General features: G+C 40.4%; 1 protein-coding gene across 1 annotated transcript in view; it reads left to right on the plus strand.

Moving 5' to 3' along the window:
* Window positions 1–22,013, plus strand: part of LOC132407590 (uncharacterized) — a 46,384-nt gene that overhangs the window by 19,501 nt on the left and 4,870 nt on the right. The window contains exons 5-11 of the mRNA XM_059994323.1: window positions 2,065–2,186; window positions 3,861–3,963; window positions 5,814–5,983; window positions 7,223–7,439; window positions 13,901–14,000; window positions 17,528–17,589; window positions 21,625–21,763. Coding sequence (XP_059850306.1) covers window positions 2,065–2,186; window positions 3,861–3,963; window positions 5,814–5,983; window positions 7,223–7,439; window positions 13,901–14,000; window positions 17,528–17,589; window positions 21,625–21,763 — 913 coding nt within the window. The remainder of the gene's footprint in view (window positions 1–2,064; window positions 2,187–3,860; window positions 3,964–5,813; window positions 5,984–7,222; window positions 7,440–13,900; window positions 14,001–17,527; window positions 17,590–21,624; window positions 21,764–22,013) is intronic.

Genomic DNA, 22,013 nt, shown 5'->3' on the forward strand with positions numbered 1-22,013 from the left:
ATACATTGACCTTTGTTGAGGTGCAGCGTATTACTCCACATTTGCACTTTACTCTTTGTTCGGCTCGACCTATTTGTGTGAACAGGCGTTCAGCGTCATGAACATCAACAAAGCCAGCCACAGATCCAAGTTAACTGACCAACACCTCAGATCCATCCTGAGAATCGCCACAACAAAACTAAATCCAGACTTTGATGCGCTGGCTAAAAAGGGAGACCAACAACACTGTTCCCACTGAAACTAAAAATAAGTTTCTTCATTGTGTTATGTAAAAAATGCATTTGAAAATATTTTTTTCAATAAGCCTTAAATGTTACATGTCATTTCTGTTAAGTGATGGACATGAGTAGTGCGCAGGTGCACGTATGTTCTCAAAATAAAAAATGCGCTCCAGATCAAATAACGCGCTCCGCATACTGGCGCGCTGTCACTGTTCTGTCCTTGTGCTGGTCGTTGTTGAGTTTTGGCACAGGGGACAATTGAATAAGAAGGAGCAGGACAAGTAGACCTGCATCTCCTACCGTTTTTGAAATAAAGACAGTCAGGAGGAGAGTGATGATGATAATATCTTGAAGGATAACAGAATTTTCAGTGCTTTAAAATAACAACTGTTACTATTAAAAAAAGCTGTATTTTATTCATTTAATTTTCAGTGTTTTAAAAGTCATTTCAATAAATAGCTAAATACCATGGGACTTCAAAGACAGATACTTTGTTGTAATGCAGTTGTTCATTTTCAATTGAAATTAAAGCACATGTTTTCTCCATATCCCATGATATTTTATTTTCTCTTATGAGGTGTATTACCAAAACGCTTCGTCCATTTGCTCCTGGTCCGACCCCCCTGTCAAATTTTAGAACCCTTTGTGGCCCACAAGTCAAAAAGTTTGCCCACCCCTGTTTTAGACTTTTCACTATTTCCTTTAGTAAGATTTTTTTAAAGTTCTTTGCCTTCATCTGAGATCAACAGGTAAAAGCATTATTTGCTTGTTTACTGCAATGTGAAGGATCTGGATTTCTATAGTGCAGTTCATGACCTAAAGCATTTCATAATAAATTAAATTAATTTTTTCCAATGAAATCATTATTGAAATACAGAGAATGTAGCACCAATGTTTCCATAGCATGATCCCACAAACAGAAAACTGCATAATAGCCAGGTGATTTATGGCTGACCTGCATAATAATTCATTATTTCTCCTTAAAGAGTTATTTCAAAGCTTGAAATCTATCTTCAGCTATATATCTCCCATCTACCTCCTGTTAACAGATTGATCAGCATCTTGCCAAAAATTATATTGTCACAAACCCATGTCTGTCTTGATACAATGCAGATCAATGCAGCTGTAGAACCAGATCCATATTTGAAAGAATCACAATTAAAATACCATATGTAGCAAAATGTGATGCATTAATATATACACTAATAAGCAAAGGATGTTTGTGGAATCTGCAGTTAAAATTGTGTTAAAATCAACTTTTTAAAAAGAAAAAGAGAGTTTATCAGAGTTCTTTGTTTGTAGTTCTGCAAATGGAGCTAGTTCCGTGTATTTACCTCTCACTGAACATTTCATGTCTGCCAATACATTTTGTAAAAAATTCTTGACAGAAAGGCATGCAACAGAACCTAAGAGAGTGTGCTTCTTTTTAAAGAAAGCTTCCATTTCTGTCGCATATTTCACAACCTCAGGATGCTCCGAGAATACTTTTTAAGCAAGAGAAATACTTAAGAAAGTGTCTACTATAGCAAAACCAGCAGCCAATTTACACTCAGCAGTTTCCCACAAAATGTGATAAATTGATCTGTCTTATTGATGTGGATTAGTATGTACAGTGTTTATATGAACTGGGAAAGACAGAATAATGCTAATCCATCTGTGTTCTTCCTATCTGATACACCTGGTGCTGGATGCGCAGTATCCATCCAGTTCATTCTCAGCCAGGCTGTCAACTAAACAAGGGAAGAAGATAAATAATTAGTATCAGGCATTTTATTAGAGAAGTTTATGTTGCCTGTGTAAAAGTAAGAGCAGATCCCATTAATAGTGTTCTCTCTGTTTGCAGGTTGAGGTGATGGAGCTGAATCAACAGACTTCATCCTGTGACCAGTACTTGGGGAAGAATATTTTTATCTGGGTTCCAAATCTTCAGAACAAGAGGAAATGGCAGAAGGAACATGCATATTCGTAAGAAGGAAGAGCAAGTTTGTTTTCTTTAGACTGGACAGCAAGCTGGCATAGAGAAGCCACTGTGAAATTGTCAAGTGGTTGCCCATTGTAAGCAGTAATCAGCATAGTGAGGTGGAATAAATCTGAGCTACAATGATTAAATTAAGGCAGGATGTAGAGAACAACCTTGTACTGCCTTGCTTACAGAATATTATTGTGAGACCTAAGTGTGGTATTTTAAGGATTTGTTAAAGAGAGAAATTATTTATTCTGGTGGGGAAATCTAGAAAATGGGAACATTACTTTAAAGTTAGAGACAGGTCCTAAGAAACTGATATAAGATAGGACTTTTAAAAAAAGACATTTGGAATTGTCTCCCCTATACATTTCAGAAGCTGAGATTTTCATTGGCTAATGCATCAAGGCTATGGAATCAAGACAAGGAAATGGGGTTAAGACATGGACTTTCTTTATGCATTTGAAGGGCTGGACAAGTTGAAGGAGTTGAATGGGACCTCTGTGCCTTTGATCTTGAGACTTAAGAATTTTTTCCCAAAAACTTGAAAATGTCCCTATTTTACATGATGAAATCATTTGTAGTCAAATAATATTGTTAATGCCCAGGGGTCACTGAGTGAGAATCCACTGAATTTGGATTTTTTTTTTAAATAAAAACATCTGGATCCTGATCCTTTTATCCAGTGTTGAACAAGCACAATATCATTGCAAGTCAATGGTTAATTGTATATCTTTTTGTATTTAAGAACACATCTAATATTTCAAGCCTGCATTGCTTACTCTTATTTTCTTCACACTTTCTAACTAAATTAAGATTAAACTTCTCTGATAGTCTGCTAATCAATAATAAAGTTGCCATCATGCAAATTTTGAATTCAAGAGCCTTGAGGTAATGTTGCAGGTAGAAGGAGATGAGTTATACAGCTCTCATTACATGCACGTGCAGTTCAACTCTTTGAGTGATTATGTAGAAAGTTTGAAGTTAATAACTCTTCAGCTGAGTCACCTGGGTACCCTCACTCACGTAGACAAAGACAGCACAGTGGTGTAGTTAGTAGACCTGCTGCTTCAGAGCTCCAATAACCCAGTTCAGTCCTGATCTCCGTTCCTACGTTTGCAATGTGTACATTCTCCTTGTGTCCACGTAGATTTTGCATGGGTGCTCCAGTTGCCTCCCACACCTCAAAAGTGTGTTGATTGGTATTTTAATTGGCTACTGTAAATTGTTCCTAGTCTGTAGATAAGTGGCAATATTGGGTATGGAAAATAGGATTCAGGGAAAATTAGTGGAAAACAGGATTACTCTGCAATACACTATATATAACTGGGTGGAAATGGCCTGCTTTTATGTCATAAGGAAATAAATATATATATTCCTTTTGTTCCCTTCATTCATCCCTCTGTGCAAAGTAACTAGGGTTGACTTCCCATTTTTCCTGATGAAGAATAATCAACCCAAAATAGTAACTCTGTTTCTGTCTGCATGCAAGCTGAGTGACTGACTGGTTGTGTTTTGGTTTTCAAGCATCTATAGTTTTTTGTTTCTCATTTTTAATTGTGAAATGTGAGCATATAAGCTGTGATATAACCAAGAAAATCAGCACTCCTTGGAACCATTTTAAACAGATCTAAGGGTACAGATATTTATTTCAGTTTTTTCCTTGCTTCAAATAGCATCGTAACTCCACAGTCTGTGTCTGTCAAAGAAATCAGCTTCCAGGGTCAGCCGTATGATGAGCTTGTTGGACTATCAGTGGAACAGAAACAAAGACAAAAGGTATGAGTATTTCCCAACATAGACTCACTGCTGTTTTCAGTTAAAATTTGCATTTTTGTCATTGCATAACTGCTTCTTACTTTAAAAAAATACATTTATGTAGCTACTTCCAGACACACAATGTTGCCGTGCTTTGTGGTCAATAATGTATCTTTATGCTTGACAAACTGTAAAGAAGCATGCAACTTATTTCCTCACAGCAAAGTTCCACACGTATTGATGTAAAGGCCAGACAATCTCGTTCAGTGAAGTTGATTGAGGGTTTAAATAAGGGAGAACACTGACCCTTTTCTATCCACGTAAGAAGACAAGTGACATCTTGGATATCTGACCAAAAATATTTCACTGTCACCCCACCCTATGAATCTCTGCATCCAACACATCTTCTGCCATCTTCAACAGGATCCTACCACCAAATACATCTTTACCCAATATCCACCCCCCCCCCACACTCTCTGCTTTCTGCAGCAATTGCTCCCTCCATGATTCCTTTGTCTACTGATCCCTCCCCACTGATCTCCCTCTTGGCATTTATATCCTGATGCAGCCTCCTCTGCATTGGTGATACCCAATGTAAATTGGGGGACCGCTGTGTTGAGCACCTCCGCTTCATTCACCAAAAGTGGAATTTCCCAGTGGCCAACCATTTTAATTCCTTTCCCCATTTCCATTCTGACAAGTCAGTCCTTGTCCTCCTCTTTTGCCACAATGAGGCCACTCTCAGGGTAGAGGAGCAACATCTCATATTTCGTCTAGCTAGCCTCAACCTGATGGCATGAGTATCAATTTCTCCTTCTGCTAATTTTTTCCCTCCCACTTCCCTCTGCTCCTATTTCCCACTATGGTCTCTCACCTTTTCTCCTCACCTGCCTATCACCTCCCATTGGTACCACTCTTTCTTCCCTTTTTCCCATGGTCCACTCTCCTCTCCTATCAGATTCCTGAAGGAAAGTCTCAGCCCAAAATGTCAATGTTTATTCATTTCCAAACATGCTACCTGACCTGCTGAGTTCTCCACCATTTTGTATGTGTTGTCACCAAAGTTACCTCCAATTTTTTTTTTGTCCACTGCGCAGACCAATTACAGTTCTAAGCAGAAAATGTTCACATGGCTTGAAAAATGCATGGCACTTTTGTAATATGCATACTATGAATATTTAGACTGAACATTGAAAACTTACACACTTTTGATTTTATCTTTTAATTGAAGGGTATCATTTCCAGCTGCATCCAATTCCAGCTGAGTATCAAAAAAGGCAATGAGCATAGGAGCATTTTGGTTACTGTGTGGTCACACATGCACGTAGCTCAAAGGGAACAGTGGTTGACACTGTCATTGTGGCTTTCCATTAGAACTGCATTGAAATGTTATCATGGTTTATGTAGCCCTTTACAAGAAGGAATCTTATATTTACATCCTGCTGACTCAGCAACAGGAGAATTGCCACTGAGTGTCACACTGGATATTTTTTTTAATCATTGCGTTGATACTAGAAAGAACTTGCATTTTCATTTTGGTTTCTGACAGAACAATCAAATACTTATATACTAGCCCCACCAGAATAGCTCCAAATAGAACTTAATTTTTCCAAAACTACTTGTTATCATTTTCCTTCCATGCATGGTATACCTACCAACCTTCATGTCTCACATTAATCATTATATTTGGCCTATAATGTTATTTATTGAATGTCTGCATTGATTCAGCTTCCACTGTGTCTCATGGTACAACACTGCACAAACCAATAACCTTTCATGTGAAAATAAATCCTCTAATCTTCCTAAAATTGCCTGAATAGCTTTCTTAGCAAGAGTTATAGAACAGACATCATCATTGTTATGCTCCTCAGAATAAGAAGGCGAAAAAGAAGACAGCAAATGAATGGCATCCATACACTTACCTTGCCAGGAATCAGCAGAGACTTAAGGGATGGAAGGATACGCTGCACTCATTGAATAAAGAGCACAGAAATGAATTACCAGAAATTATGGAGGGGTTCCTGACTCAACCGTACAACAGGTAATGAGGGTCAGATAATCCTGGATTATGATTTACACTGAAGGAATGAATTTGGAGTAAATTAAAGTCTTCTTTAGCCAGTGAATGGTGAACCTTTGGAATTCTTTGCCACAAGCATCTGTGGAAGCTAAGTCTTTATGTATCTTTAAGGCAGGGTTTGATAGATACTTGATTGGTCAGGGCATGAAGGGATTCAGAGAGAAGGCAGGAGATTGGGGCTGAGAGGAAAATTGGATCAGCCATGATTAAATGGTGGAGCAGACTCAGTGGGTCAAATGGCCTAATTCTGCTCCTATATCTTGAGGTTTTAAAAGATTACCCACTTTCATTGGTGTTACCCAGTGACAGTGAAATATTACCCAGATTGAAATATTTCCCAGAGCAGATTGAAAAAAGGTAGGTAGAACATAGAAAAATAATATAAACAATATTCATAGATAATGATTTAAAGCAGCAATATTAGATATTTAAAATGTTGTTCAACAGATCAGGAAAAGTGTTCAGCCTGAGAAAGAGAACAGGACATTAAATAAACGTATAAAATGCAAGAAATTTCTACATAAAATATCTGTTATCGACCTAGTAAAAAATAAGAGAGGGTAATCAATTCCAACAATCAAATATTAATTCTATTTTTCCTCTTGATATCCATTAACACCCTTCTCACTGTCCCAGTTCTAGAACCCAGCAACACTAGAGGCAATTTACATCAACCAATTCACCTACCTTTCAGCACATCTTTGGCATGTAGCATAAACTGGAACATCCAGGAAACACTTGCAGTTGAAGGGATAACCTGTATACTCCATAGAGCACCCAAGATCAGGATCAAATCTAGGTCATATGACGTTTAGTCATGAAAGGAAGGGATTACAGGGTAAAGGGTGGCTATTCTGATTGGCAAGTTTCATATGGATTGGTTCAAGGACTGATATTCACAATTGACATTAAACACTGAAATATTAAATCAAAAAATTTAAAGGAGGGGATAATTCATATTGAGAAGTACTACAAAATAATTACAAGATATACTTCTAAACTTGCAATCCAAGCATAAGTATGGCAACAATAGCACTTGTAATCAGAACAAAATGTAATGAGCCAACTAAATTTTTGCATGGACACCTTAGATAAAGTGGAATTTGATTGATTTGAAGATACTTGAGGCTTGACAGTTATTTCTTTTCTTGCTGTTAACCACCTTTGTAACAATAATTTTTTTGTGTCTTTCCTCAATAGTGACCATGTAACAGAACAAATTCTAACACAGCAGTATTGCTCTACCAAGAGCCAATCTTTGTTTAATCACTATGAGGACCAAGGTGCTAGAAAAATTCCAGCTCACGTTATGCTTATCCCTGTCAGTAAGAAAATTACCCTGCACCATTTCAATGAGAAGCAGAAACAAGCTCAGTCAACTTTGCATTCCAGAGGTTCACATAGAATGGATGCACAGGTAAAACAAGGACAAATAATGATTTAGATCTTATTGTTCACAAATGTCAAAGGATTGGATGTTGAGTGAGAAGGGGAGGGTGGAAAGATGAGATCCAGATGTGTACGTTATCTCTCCCTTGAAAGTTGAAAAGATTCTAAGTAAGTTACAGTACTTTGCAAAAGTTTTAAATGCCCTAGATTTTTTATATAAATTTTGTTTTAGATGTTTTTATTTGTCTTCTGCGTCTTCGGCCTGGATAGGGTCCCGATTGTGTGGAAAGCAGCATGTGTGGTCCCAGTACCTAAGAAGGGCTGACCAAAAGTCTTCAATGCCCTGACCGCACACATGAAGACCCTAGAGCGGCTATTCCTGGCTCACCTCCAACCCCCGGTCAGGTCACCCCTAGATCTGCAATTTGCCTACCAAGTGCACATTGGAGTCGACGATGCTGTCATCTATCTGCTGACCAGAGCCTACTCCCATTTGGATAAGCAGGGCAGAGCTGTGAGGATCATGTTTTTTGATTTCTCAAGTGCCTTCAATACCATACAGCCCTCATTGCTGGGGGGGAAGTTCCATTCAATGCAGGTTGGCACATCCATTGTATCCTGAATAATAGTCTACCTGACTGGCAGACTACTGTTTGTGCGGCTTCAGAGCTGTGTGTCAGACATGGCTATATGCAGTACTCGGGCCCCACATTGGACTGTATTGGCTCCCTTCCTGTTTACCCTGTATACTCCGGACTTTAGATACAACACTGACTCATGTCATCTGCAGAAATTCTCAGCTGACTCAGCAATAGTTGGGTGTATAATGGGAGGACAGGAGGACGAATACAGGGATGTATTTGTCAAATGGTGCAAGCTGAATCATCTGCAGCTCAACATTAGTAAGAGGAGGAGATAATGATGGACTTTAGGAAGACCAAGCCTGCACTGATCCCTGTTACTATTGATGGTGAAGACCTATAAGTACCTGGGGGTGCACCTGGATAACAGCCTTGAGTGGAGCACCAACACAGAGGCTGTGTACAAGAATGGCTAGAGTCACCTCTATTTTCTGAGGAGACTGAGGTCCTTTGGAGTATGCAGGCCTCTCCCTCACTTGTTCTACCAGTTGGTTGTCACCAGTACAATCTTCTATGCATGGTGTGCAAGGGCAATGGCATCAAAACAGGTCATGCCAATAGGCTCAATAAACTGATTAGAAATGCTGACTCTGCTATAGGAGTCAACTGGACACACTGGAGACTGTGGTGGAGCAAAGCACCCTATGGAAAATCCTGGCAATTTTGGACAATGTTTTTCACCCTCTGCATGCCACCTTGGCTGAACAGAGGAGCACTTTTAGTAATAGACTAAGACAACTGGGCTGCTCCAAAGAGTGCTATATGAGGTCATTCTTACCCTCAACCATTAGGCTCTATAATAGACAGCCCATAGCTGGGGAAGTGATGACCCACGCCTGTTAGACTGCTATTAATCTCCATTTACCAGAGTTATGTTTAGTTCTGTTTACCACACCCTGCCATCGCGGACACCCTGTGCAATACGACCATCGTTTCTTATCTGGACGGTGTGAATGTGCATCCATTACTGTATAATATTACAGTAATAGTTGTACTACCATCCAAGTGTAAACGTGGAAATCTTGTAGATCTTGTAATCTTTGACTTGTAAATCTTGTACATCTTATTTTTAAGGTAACTTTTTTTTATTCTTTCTTCTACTATTTGTATATCTATGCACTTGTAATGCTGCTGAGACAGTGTAATTTCCTTTGGAGTCAATAAATGTATCTATCTATTAATGTGTCAGTAGAAAAGAGCAAATTTTAGATTTCAAAACATAATTTTCCAAAAATGTTAATGTTACAGAGAATGTTTTTGTATTTCATTAAAGAAAGTAATATATTAAGTAATAGACTATTTTTCAAATAAAAACTTGATTACCTTGTAGGTATATAGCCAAGTGCATAATTAAACAAAGATAACAAACGAATTGCTAATAATCAACTACATTATGAGTTGAATGAACTAAAGCTGCTTAACTGAAACAAAAACAGGTGTACAAGAAATCAATCTGGGTGAAGGACAGCCAAACTAACAAGTGAGGGTGTGGCAGATGTAACAGTTTAACCATAAAATCATTAATTCTTACACCATGGCAAGAGTGAGTATAGCACGGGGGTCGGCAACCCGCGGCTCCGGAGCCACATGTGGCTCTTTTACGTCTGTGCTGCGGCTCCCTGTTGCTTTGGGAAATAATTGGTTGTGGCGACCCTTTTCCTGGCACATCCGAACCGACTCACAATTAGATAGCCTACGGGGGTTTGCGAGCACAGAGCTTTGGAGCCTCTGCGCCATGGGGGGGCAGGTTGAGGGAGGCTTAAAAGTGAGGCTGAAGATTTCGAATAAAGTTTTTTCCTTCGACTGCAGTTACCGACTCCGTGTCGTAATTTTAGCACTGCGTGTAGCACACCGCTACATGGTCAGTATTTAATTAAAATGTATTTTATGTTAGTTTGTTAGTTTTTGAAATGTAAATCTAAATTTGAAGATTATGGTGATCTTGTACAATCTAAATAAGACGTTGTGGCGACCCATTTCCTGACACATCCGAACCGGCTCACAATTAGCCAGCGTTCAGGCTAAGGGGGATAGCCTACGGGGGTTTGTGAGTACGTGTCTTTTGCAGCATCCGCGGGGGGGCGGGTTGAGGGGGGCTTAAAAGCAAGGCTGTTTAGTTCGAATAAAGCTATCTTTGACTGCAGTTTATTGACTGCGTGTAGCACACCGCTACAACGTGTTTTTATCGCTGGCTGTCCAGAGGGGAGGTGCTGAAACGCTTTGTCGCGTGTCTGGAAGAAGTGAAAACTTTCCTGGGCAGCAAAGGGCTCACCTTTCCTGAGCTGGAACAGCCAGAATGGCTGGAAAAGCTACACTTCATGGTAGACATGACAGCGCACCTGAACACGCTGAACACATCTCTTCAACGGGGTAAGGACGTACAGCCCTGCACATGTTGGAGGATGTTTTGGCATTCGAGCGCAAGTTGACGTTGCTTGCCAGAGATTTACAGAAAGGCACAATGTCTCACTTCCCCAATTTGAGAGAGTTCAAACAAGGTCATGACATGATAAATTCGGAGTATTTACATTCTGCAATCATCGCAATGCAAACATCGTTTGGGAAACGCTTCTGTGAGTTCAGAGAGGAAAAAAACACATTATCCTTCCCGGTCACTCCCCTAAGCATCGATCCATCCCTACTGAATACGACTGCATTGTCAGGTGTGAGTCAACCTGAACAAGTATGATAAATATTTTAATTGCCTATTATTTTACGTATATTCATATGTTTTCATTGTTCAGTGAAATAGTCCTTTTATTTTTCAGGTTGACAGCTGGCTGACGTTATTTTTGGTTTGCTGCTGGCGGCAAATTTAAGTTTGGCGTTTTTCATAAATACAAGAAGGACTCAAATAGACATTGAGTATTTTACTTAAAAGTAACCTTCAGCCCAACGTCTTTTTTTCGGAGTTCAAAATGTTTTTGTTGCATGCAGAAATGTAATTTCATTTTCTCTGCAGGAGTTCATCAATTTCATAAATGCAACACATTATAGTTTGTTTATACATAGCATAAAGGCAAAACAAAACGTTGTATGCAGTGTTATTTCATTTTAAATGTCAAACGGGTTTTGCGGCTCCCAGTGTTTTCTTTTCTGTGGGAAACGGGTCCAAGTGGCTCTTTCAGTGGTAAAGGTTGCTGACCCCTGGTATAGCAGCAAGATTGTCATCCTGCATCAGCAAGCCAAACAAATTTCACAGCAGACAGGAGTTTCAAGATGTGCTATTCAAGTTATTCTGAAGAAGCATAAAGAAACAGGCAAGGTTGAGGACTGGAACAGTGGTCAGCCATGTAAACTGAGTGCAGCAGATGAGAGATACATCTAACTGACATCCAGCACTGCTATCAGCTCTGATCTCACAAAAACCACTGGAACTCAAATATACCACTCTACAGTGTGACGAGATCTGAAGGATTATTCAATGTGAACTGTTCCTTTAAAAAGAGAGAGAGTGTGTGTGCTAATTCAGCGAGAGAGAGAGAGAGAAATGAACAGTCTGTGAGTTGCCTTGGAAACGGCAAAGCAAAGCTATATGATAGACAGTTGGTGTTCAGCAGTTGTGGAATATATACAAGGTCAACTGGCTTTGTAATCAGACACACCAAAGACACTGACGAAATTGACACTGGTTGAGCTTTGTGTGCCCATGACAAAGAGTGGGGTTTTTGCTCACAGTGTGGACAAAGGGGAAAGCTATCAGTGTGTTTAACCCTTGTCTGGGTTGATAGCTTACTGTGTGTAAACGGCACTCTCTTTTGTGTGGTCACAGTTGGTGACTTTAATAAGTTTTGGGAGCAAGAGGATGACATGGAAGATTCAATGGCATTGGCACTGGGAAGACAAATCCTCCCCTCTCTCTCCCCCTCTCCCCAATATCCAGAACTGAACTGACTTCATACCTATACCATCGTAAGACTATTATTTCACCACCTAAGCTTGAAGAAGTGTGGGAACTTAATTTACTCACATGCATGTACTCTACAAACCTGTTTGCCTTATCTTGTTTTATATTATTTTATTACGTAGTTACTAATAAAATAGTGTCTATAACAGAAGACTCAGACTCCAGGTGTGTCTATTTTTGCTGGTCCTTTTTAACCTGTTATGGAGTACGTAACAACAGTCTGGAGAATTCTTGTCAGAAGTGGTCTTCATGAAAGAGTTGCTGCCACAGAACCATTACTCTGAAATGGAAGCAAAGCCAAGAGACTCACCTAAACACAAAATCACAGGCAGGTGCTTTGGACTGACCAGCCAAAATTCAATTTTTTTGGCTCCAACAGGAGGCAGTTTATCCATAAAAGAACTGTAGGGCACTATGTGGATGAGTGAAGCATAGTGGGGGTTCCCTGCTGGTTTGGGGCTGCATTTCTGCAAATGAAGTTGGTGATCTGGTCAGAATTAATGGAACCCTCAATGCTGAGACGTACCAGCAGATTCCCTTCCACCACACACAATACCATCGGGGAGACCTCTGATCAATCCTAGCTTTATTCTGTAGAGGACAATGACCCCAAACACACAGCCAAGGTCATAAAGAACTATCTTCAGCGAAAAGGAGAACAAGGAGTTCTGCAACATATAGTGTGGCCTCCGAAGTGCCCTGATCTCATCATCGAGGCTGTCTGGGATTACTCGGAGACACAGAGGCAAGAGAGACAGCCAAAGCCTGCAGAAGAATGGGCAAGTTCTCCAAGATGCTTGGAACAAACTACCAGCTGATTTTCTTATAAAATAGCACAACAGTGTACCTAAGAGAATAGAAGCAGTTTGAAAGGCAAAGAATGGTCAACATAAATATTGATTTTACTTGGTTTTTTACTATTTACTGCTCTTTATAGTGATTTTTTTGATATTTAGAAATGTTTAAATTCATTATTTTTGAAATTATCTTCATTTTACAGGCACAAACAGGAGAAAATTTGCAAATACTGGAAATCCAAGCAACACGTACAAAATGCTGGAGAAACTCAGCAGGCCAGGCAGCATCAATGGAAAACAGTAGTTGACATTTTGGGCCGATACCCTTCCAATGTCGACTGTATTCTTTTCCGTAGATGCTGCCTAGCCTGCTGAGTTTCTCCAGCATTGTGAGTGTGTTGCTTCACTTTTTTTTTGCATGTGCCTAATATTTCTGCACAGTACTGTATGTATCTCCTGTAATTATCCAGTCACTCGTATAGTAATGCCTTGGTCTAGCCCCCATCCACTACGAATGTTACTTGATATAATATCTACAAGGAAGTAGGAGAGTGGATATAGGTCACCAGGTGCTCCTCAATGTAAGTATTAAGATGGGCCATTCCAGACTTTTCCTGTGGAACCCAACAAAGCCTGTCCGTGCACAGGCTGCTACTGTGGTCCCTATTCTCCAGTGGGCTTGGTCACTTACTAACTGCAGCCTGCTAAAAGAGCTTGAGAGTGTCTTTCAGGATCGGAAGTTGCTGGGTGCCTCTTACTAAATTTGATGGCACAAAATTGGTGGAGTTGTACATCGTAACATATGTTGTCAAAAGATACTACAAATATAGTTTAGTTGTAAACTTGGACAGAGAAATGGCAGGTGGAATTTAATGTGGTTAAGTATGAGGTGATATGTTGTGGAGGCCAAACGAGTGGAAAAGTCCACAATAAATTGCAAAATTCTTCAGTGCTAAAGATTACACAAAGCAAGGTACAACAGAATCTGGAATTTTGATATAAAGCAGACAATGCTGAAAGTACACAAATCAGGTTCCAGCATCTGCAATATCTTGATTTTGGTGCACTGTATGGTGTGTTGTCTTGGTATGGTAACCACTTTGACCTTTGCTACATTGCTTAATGTCTCCACTCTTTCTTTTAGCATTTGAAAGTCAGAAGTTTGGACATCAATCACCTGAAGATCCAAACATACTTTGATAACAATCTTTCTGTCATCAAAGAGAACACCGATTCAGATCCAGGTTATTCATTTATTTGGTTATTTTCTCACGGGAATTTGAAAGAAATTGTGCCCCAATATGATTACAAGGAAGTCCTATTGGTCACCGTGCCCTACCTAACTGCTCCACTGCCTGTACCTGTTTCCTTTTCAGTATGAATTCAATTCTATTTTCTCATTACTTCTCAATCCATTTCTCATCACACTTTCAGACTATACTGAATATTCCTGATCACAATTGTAAATAAAGAGAGGAAATATTAATGGTTCTGAAAAGTAACTGAACATTTTCCACATTGGTTCACCAGTTGCTGAACCTTCATAATAACTGGTTATGTGCAATTTTGGGTAACACTGTTAATTAAAGTTAACAAGGGGAAAAAAAAGTGGATACAGGGGAGGTTTAACCAGAATTGAGAGAGCTACTTGTAAGGGACAGAGAATATTTTATTCTAAAAGCTAAGGAAATTAAGGGAAGGTTTAATGGATATGTTTAAAATTTGAATGGGGGTTGGAATAATCTGGAAATAGAGTAACTGTGCCCATAAGCAAGAGAATTAGAACATGAAGACTACAGCACAGGAACAAGCCCTTCAACCCACAATATTATGCTGGACTAAATAAATTAGTAATCAACTGGCTAACTGAATTAATCTCTTCTGCCTGCACAATGTCCATATCCTTTCGTTTCCCTCACATTAATGTGCCTATCAAAACTTCCCTTTAAAGTATTTAATGTATCTGCCTCTACCACCATCCCAGCAGCGCGTTTCAGGCATCCACCACTCTGTGTGTTTAAAAAAAAAACTTGCACCTCACATCTATGAAATCACCCCCTCTGACTTTAAACACATGACTTATGGTATTAGGTATGTCAACCCTTGGAAAAAGATATTGTCTATCAATGCCTCCCACAATCTTACAAACCTTTATCAGATCTCCCTCCAGCCTCTGCCACTCCAGAGAAAACAACCCAAGTTTAGCCAACCTCTCATTATAGTGTATGCCCTCTAATCCAGGCAACATCCTGGGAAATCTCTTCTGCACCATCTCCAAAGTCTCAATGCCCTTCCTATAATGGGGAGACCAGAACTGTATGCAATGCTCCAACTGTATGCAGTCTAACCAGAATTTTATAAGCTGCAACATAACTTCCTGACATTGAACTTAATGCTTCGATTAATAAAGGCAAGCATACCACATGCCTTCTTAACCACCCCATAAACATGGGTAGCCACGTTCAGGGAGCTATGGCCTTGGACCCCAAGATTCTCTGCTTATCTTGCCCTTAACAGTGTACTGTCTCTTTACATTTGGTCTACCGAGGTGCAACACTTCACATTTAGCCGGGCTAAGCTTCATGTGCCATTTCTCTGCCCATATTTGCAGTTGATCCATATCCCATTGTATTCTTTGCCAGTGTTCTGCCCTATCCACAACACCACCAATCTTCATATCATTGAATTTGCAGCCAAATTCACAGATTAGTGGCAATTAACAGAAGAACCAAGGGAAAAGTTGTTTTACATAGCTGGTTGTAAGATCTGGATCGCGTTGTCTGTACTATGTGATAGAAGTTTATTTATTAGTAACCTACACAATTTAAACATGAAAAGTAAGTGTTTGTAAGACAGTGAAACAAGTGGCACTTGAATAATAGCCACCATCCTAAACTGTGATGGAGTATGATTTAGTGACTGCATATTTTGAACCATGCTTACAGGACTCAATAGGCTAACTCTAACATTCAGAAACAGTGTAAACCATTCAAAAGCAATTGAAAGTCAATAAACACGAGATTCTGAAGATGCTGGAAATCCAGCACAGAATGCTGGAGGAACTCAGCAGGTCAGGCAGCATCTTTGAAAATAAATAAAACAGTCGATGTTTCAGGCCAAGGTACTTCACCAAGACTGGAAACAAAAGAGGAAGATGGGAGGTGGGGAAGAAGATCAAGCTAGAAGATGATAGGTGAAGCCAGTTGGGTAGGAGAGGAGGGATGAAGTAAGAAACTGGGAGATGATAGGTGGTAAAAGTAAAGGGAAGGAAATGAAAGAATCTGATGGGAGAGGAGAGTGGACCATGTGAGAAAGAGGAGGAGGGCACAAGGGGACATGATAGGCAGGTGAAGAGAAGAGTTAAGAGGGGACAGAGGGGAAATAAGAAAGGGGGAGGGGGGAAATTACCTACTGTTGGAGAAATGGATGTTTATGCCATCAGGTTGGAGGCTACCTAGACATTATAAGATGTTGCTCCTCCAATCTGAGAATAGCTTCATCATGGCAGAAGAGGAGGTCATGGACCAACATGATGGAATAGGAATGGGGACTGGGATTGAAATGGCTGGACATCAGGAAATCCTGATTTTCTCAGGTGGAGCAAAGGTGCTCAACAAGGCACTCCCTCAATCTACCTAGGGTCTCAGCAATTTAGAGGACACTGGATACACTAGATGACCCTCACCTGGAAGCACTGTTTGGGGCCCTGAATAGAGATTAGGGAGGAGGTGAAAGGGCAGGTGTAGCTTTTATTGCCACTTACTGAGGTAAGTACAAGGAGGGGGATTAGTGAGGATGGATGAATGGACAAGAATCATGGAGGGAGGGAAAGCAGAGAGGTGGGGGTGGTAAAGATGTGTAGGGTGATAGGCTCCCATTGAAGATTGTGGAATTTGTGGCAAATGGTGTGTTGGATGCAGAGGCTCATGGGCATCGTAGGTGAGGACAAGAGGAATTCTATCCCTGTTAAGGCAGTGGGAAGATGGGGTGAGTGCAGAGGTCCAGCGAACAGAGGAGATGTGTGTGAGGACAGTATTGATAGTGGAAGAGAGAAAATCCCATTCTTTGAAAAAGAAGGACTTCTATGATGTACTGGAAAGGAAAGCCTCATTCTAGGTACAGATGTGGAGGCTAAGGAACTGATAAAGGGGAAATAGCATCTTTATAGGAGACAGGGTGGGATGAAGTATGGTCAAGGCAATTGTGGGAATCAGTAAGTTTATAAATGATATTGGTAGACAGTTTGATCCAGAGAGATTGAGAAAGGGGAAGGAGGTGTCAGATATGGACCAAGTGAATTTAAGGGCACGGTGGAAGTTGGAGTCAAAGTTGATGAAATCAATTAAACCAGTTGTTTTAAAGTCTTAGAAATTGAAAAGAACTAAAACAATAATAAAAAAATAATATTTAAATAAACAGTTCCAGCAACCTGGGTTTAATCTCGGAGTCAGGTAGTGTGGTTTCCTCCAGGTGTTGTGCTTATTGCCAAAGGAGTACAGCACAGTAATTATCACTGTCAGTTGCACCTAGTATGAAGGTGAGTATTGGAATCTGGGTTGGCTAATGGGAACGTGGGGAGAATTAAATTGGATCAATGTGATTAGCGTAAATGGGTTCTTGATTTGATGGGGAAAAGAGTGTTGTTCATTTCAATGCTGTAAGAATTTATTTTATGTCAGTTATAATCTCCTGCAAGTATGTTTCAAAGGAATACCTGTGTAAGATAAAGATATAGACTTGACAGGACTTTAAATTTTGTGTTTATCTGCAGATTATAGGCACCCACCTTCTCCTGTCCTCTCAACAAATGGTGTTGATCCTATTGATACACTGGTAAGTCAACTGCTTCTAGTTTCTCGAAATCCAGTCCCTGATCAAGGGCTCCAAACTCCAATCCCATATCCAAGGGATGGGTTCAAAATTCCATTCCAACTATTTAGAGCTTTGATGACAAAGCTCCTTCACAAAACATACTGGGCAATTTCTACTCACCTTATAAGGGCCACAAGAGATGCGTTCACAGGAAGGCATGTTCTCTGGTATTTTCTGGTAATCTGCACAGAAAGTCTATTCATGGTGTTGTCCATACTTCAGCAGGTAAATATATGGTGCTAATTAAAATCCAGATATTGCTCATTCCATTTGGGAATAATAATACCTGTCAGATCGCCAGGAAGTGGTAAGAATGGGCTCCTTCACTTCCACCTCTCTGATCCTCAACACAGAAACCCCTTAGGGTGTGTCCTTTACTCTCTGTATACCCATGACTGTGTTGCCACCCACAGCTTCAATCTGCTAATTAAATTTGCTGACAATATTACATTGATTGGCCTAACTCAACTATACAAGGCACCCTCAGAGAGGAAGTCAAGAGAACAATCTCTCCCTCACTGTCACAAAAACAAAGGAGCCAGTTGTGGACTACAGGAATAATGGAGACAGGCTAACCCCTATTGATATAAATGGATCTGAGTTCCTTGGCATACACATCATGGAGAATCTCACATGGTCTGTACATACTGGCAGTGTGGTGAAAGAAGCACAGTAGAACCTCTTTCACCTCAGACAGTTGAAGCAATTTGGCATAAGTCCCCAAATCCTAGGTCCTTTTCTACAGGGGCACAATTGAGAGCATCCTGACTAGCTGCATCACTGCCTGGTATGGGAACTGTAATTCCTTCAACCGCAGTACTCTGCAGAGATTGGAGCGGACAGCCCAGCACATCTGTGGATGTGAACTTCCCACTATTCAGGACATTTACAGAGACAAGTGCATAAAAAGAGCCAGAAGGATCATTGGGACCCGAGTCACCCCAATCACAAATGGTTCCAGCTGCTACCATCTAGAAAACAGTATTGAAGCCTTAAAGCCAGGACCAACAGGCTCTGGGACAGCTTCTTCCTCCAGGCCATCAGACTAATTAATTCATGTTGATACAATTGTATTTCTATGTTATATTGACTGTCCTGTTATACATACTATTTATTACAGATTACTATTAACTGCACATTGCACATTTAGAGGGAGATGTAACGTAAAGATTTTTACTGCTCATGTATGTGAAGGATGTAAGAAATAAATTCAATTCAATTTAATTAATTCAATAATTAGAAAATAATTTTTAAAAACACTTCATTGATCATGTGATGTCCATATACTATCATATATATATATATATATAGACATGTTAAATTTTCTATATTTTGTAATAGTTGAAAATCAGGTTGTGCAAGCATTTTTAACCATTATGTACAAGTGTTTCATGAGAGAATTAAAAAATCCCCCTTCTCAAGTCAAGTCAAGTCAAGTCAACTTTTATTGTCATTTCGACCATGACTGCTGGTACAGTGCATAGTAAAAATGAGACAACATTTTTCAGGACCATGGTTTACATGACACAGTACAAAAAACTAGATTGAATTACGTAATAAAAAAAACACAGAGAAAGCTATACTAGACTACAGACCTACACTGGACTGCATAAAGTGCACAAAAACAGTGCAGACATTACAATAAATAATAAACAGGACAGTAGGGCAAGGAATCAGTCCAGGCTTCAGGTATTGAGGAGTCTGATAGCTTGAGGGAAGAAACTGTTATATAGTCTGCTCGTGAGAGCCTGAATGCTTCGGAGCCTTTTCCCAGACGACAGAAGGGAGAAGAGATTGTATGAGAGGTGCATGGGGTCCTTCATAATGCTGTTTCCTTTGCGGATGCAGCGTGTAGTGTAAATGTCCGTGATGGCGGGAAGAGACACCCTGATGATCTTCTCAGCTGACCTCACTATCCGCTGCAGGGTCTTGTGATCTGAGATGGTGCAATTTCCGAACCAGGCAGTGATGCAGCTGCTCAGGATGCTCTCAATACAACCCCTGTAGAATGTGATGAGGATGGGGGGTGGGAGATGGACTTTCCTCAGCCTTCGCAAAAAGTAGAGACGCAGCTGGGCTTTCTTTGCTATGGAGCCGGTGTTGAGGGACCAGGTGAGATTCTCCGTCAGGTGAACACCAAGAAATTTGGTGCTCTTTACAATCTCTACCGAGGAGCCATCGATGTTCAGCGGGGAGTGGTCACTCTGTGCCCTCCTGAAGTCAACAACCATCTCTTTTGTTTTCAAAGGCAACACGAGTGAATCTGCCTCGGCCCAAAACGTCATCACTACCTCCTCCCATAGATGCTATTTGGCCTGCTGAGTTCTGCCAGCATTTTGTGTTTTTATCTCTTTTGTTCACATTAAGAGACAGGTTGTTGGCTCTGCACTAGTCTGTTAGCCGCTGCACCTCCTCTCTGTAAGCTGACTCGTCATTCTTGCTGATGAGACCCACCACGGTCGTGTCATCGGCGAACTTGATGATGTGGTTCGAGCTGTGTGTTGCAGCACAGTCATGGGTCAGCAGAGTGAACAGCAGTGGACTGAGCACGCCACCCTGGGGAGCCCCCGTGCTCAGTGTGATGGTCTTGGAGATGCTGCTCCCGATCCAAACTGACTGAGGTCTCCCAGTCAGGAAGCCTAGGATCCAGTTGCAGAGGAAGGTGTTCAGGCCCAATAGGCTCAGCTTTCCAATCAGCTTCTGAGGGATGATTGCGTTGAATGCTGAACTAAAGTCTATGAACAGCATCCAAATGTATGTGTCTTTTTTGTCCAGGTGGGTTAGGGCCAGGTGGAGGGTGATGGCAATGGTGTCATCTGTTGAGCAGTTGGGATGGTACACAAACTGCAGGGGGTCCAGTAAGGGGGATAGCAGGATCTTGATATGCCTCATAACAAGCCTCTCGAAACACTTCATGATGATGGATGTAAGTGCAATGGGATGGTAGTCATTTAGGCAGGACACTGAAGACTTCTTCGACACGGGGATGATGGTGGTGGCCTTGAAGCACATTGGAATGGTGGCGCTGCTCAGGGAGATGTTGAAGATGTCAGTGAGAACATCTGCTAGCTGGTCTGCACATCCTCTGAGCACACTACCAGGAATGTTGTCTGGTCCAGCAGCCTTCTGTGGATTGACCCTGCACAGGGTTCTTCTCACGTCAGCCATGGAGAGACACAGCACCTGGTCGAATAAATAATTACTCTTAGCTCCAGATTATCCTAAAGGAGAAATATTCACCGTGTCCAGATCATTTAAGATCTTACACTCTTCTAAACTCTTGTAATGCAAGCTAGGATGTCCACCTTCCCCTTGTGAGACAACCCATCCATTCCTGTATTAGTTCAGTAATCTTGATGTGCATTGTGGTAAAGACGGTATGATGTCTCCTTTAATCACATTGTTCTTGACCTGAGGGTGCTTAGTTCTGATTCTGGAAACCTGGAATTGAAGCTTCCTCATTTTAAAATATTGATAAAGAAATTTCTTTCCAGCATATACTCCTGTTGCAACATCTCAAGGGAAAAGTAAAACAGAGTTGTTGCTACCAAGTCCTGCTGAATGGTCTCAACAATTGTACTCTTTTCCATAGATGCTGCCTGGCCAGCTGAGTTCCTCCAGCATTTTGTATGTGTTGCTTGGAGTTCCAGCATCTGCAGATTTTCTCTTGTTTATGGATACAAATGACTGGGTATTGGTCTCCACTTTGAAAAGAAAAGTATCTGGGCCTCCAATGAGGATGGCTAAAGGAGCAGAAAACTTCAAGCAGCCCCACATAATGCATTATTTTTCCACATGTTTTAGTTCTATAAAGCTATTTCTGAGATGTGCATATTAACACTAACAATCTTTTTCTTTATCTTTAGGAATACAGCAATGAGCCAGCTGAGGTTGGCACTGAACTAAGGAATTATTCAGTCCAGTACATTAGATTGGGTATTGCATCCTGACTACATTAGTACATCATCAATTTGCAAGTTGTTTATTTCATTTCAGAATACGAAAAGAGATACCCATTCAATTATTATGGTTAACAAGTTCTTAATGGCTGAACCTGGATCACAAGAAACAGGGAGCTCAAGTTTAACCACTTCTGTGTATTCACAGGAGAACAATATCTTGACAATCCCTACAGGTAAAGTGGTGTGTTTCATTACTGTATTGTATTCTAATAAATGTTCTATGGACTTTTTAAAGAAATGTAAGTATCTTGACTGCAAGAAGTAAACTTCTGAAGTACTATAGGAAGTAGGAAATAGTGAGCAGGCCAACTACTCTTTATTGTAGAGTGAAAAGTAAGGTGCAATATTTAGAGTTGATATTAGATCTACAGCATTTTTGTTTCCTTTTCTGATTCACCATCTCTTCTTAGAATTGACCATGAA

This window comes from Hypanus sabinus, chromosome 18, assembly GCF_030144855.1.
Source record: "Hypanus sabinus isolate sHypSab1 chromosome 18, sHypSab1.hap1, whole genome shotgun sequence".
Taxonomy (NCBI): domain Eukaryota; kingdom Metazoa; phylum Chordata; class Chondrichthyes; order Myliobatiformes; family Dasyatidae; genus Hypanus; species Hypanus sabinus.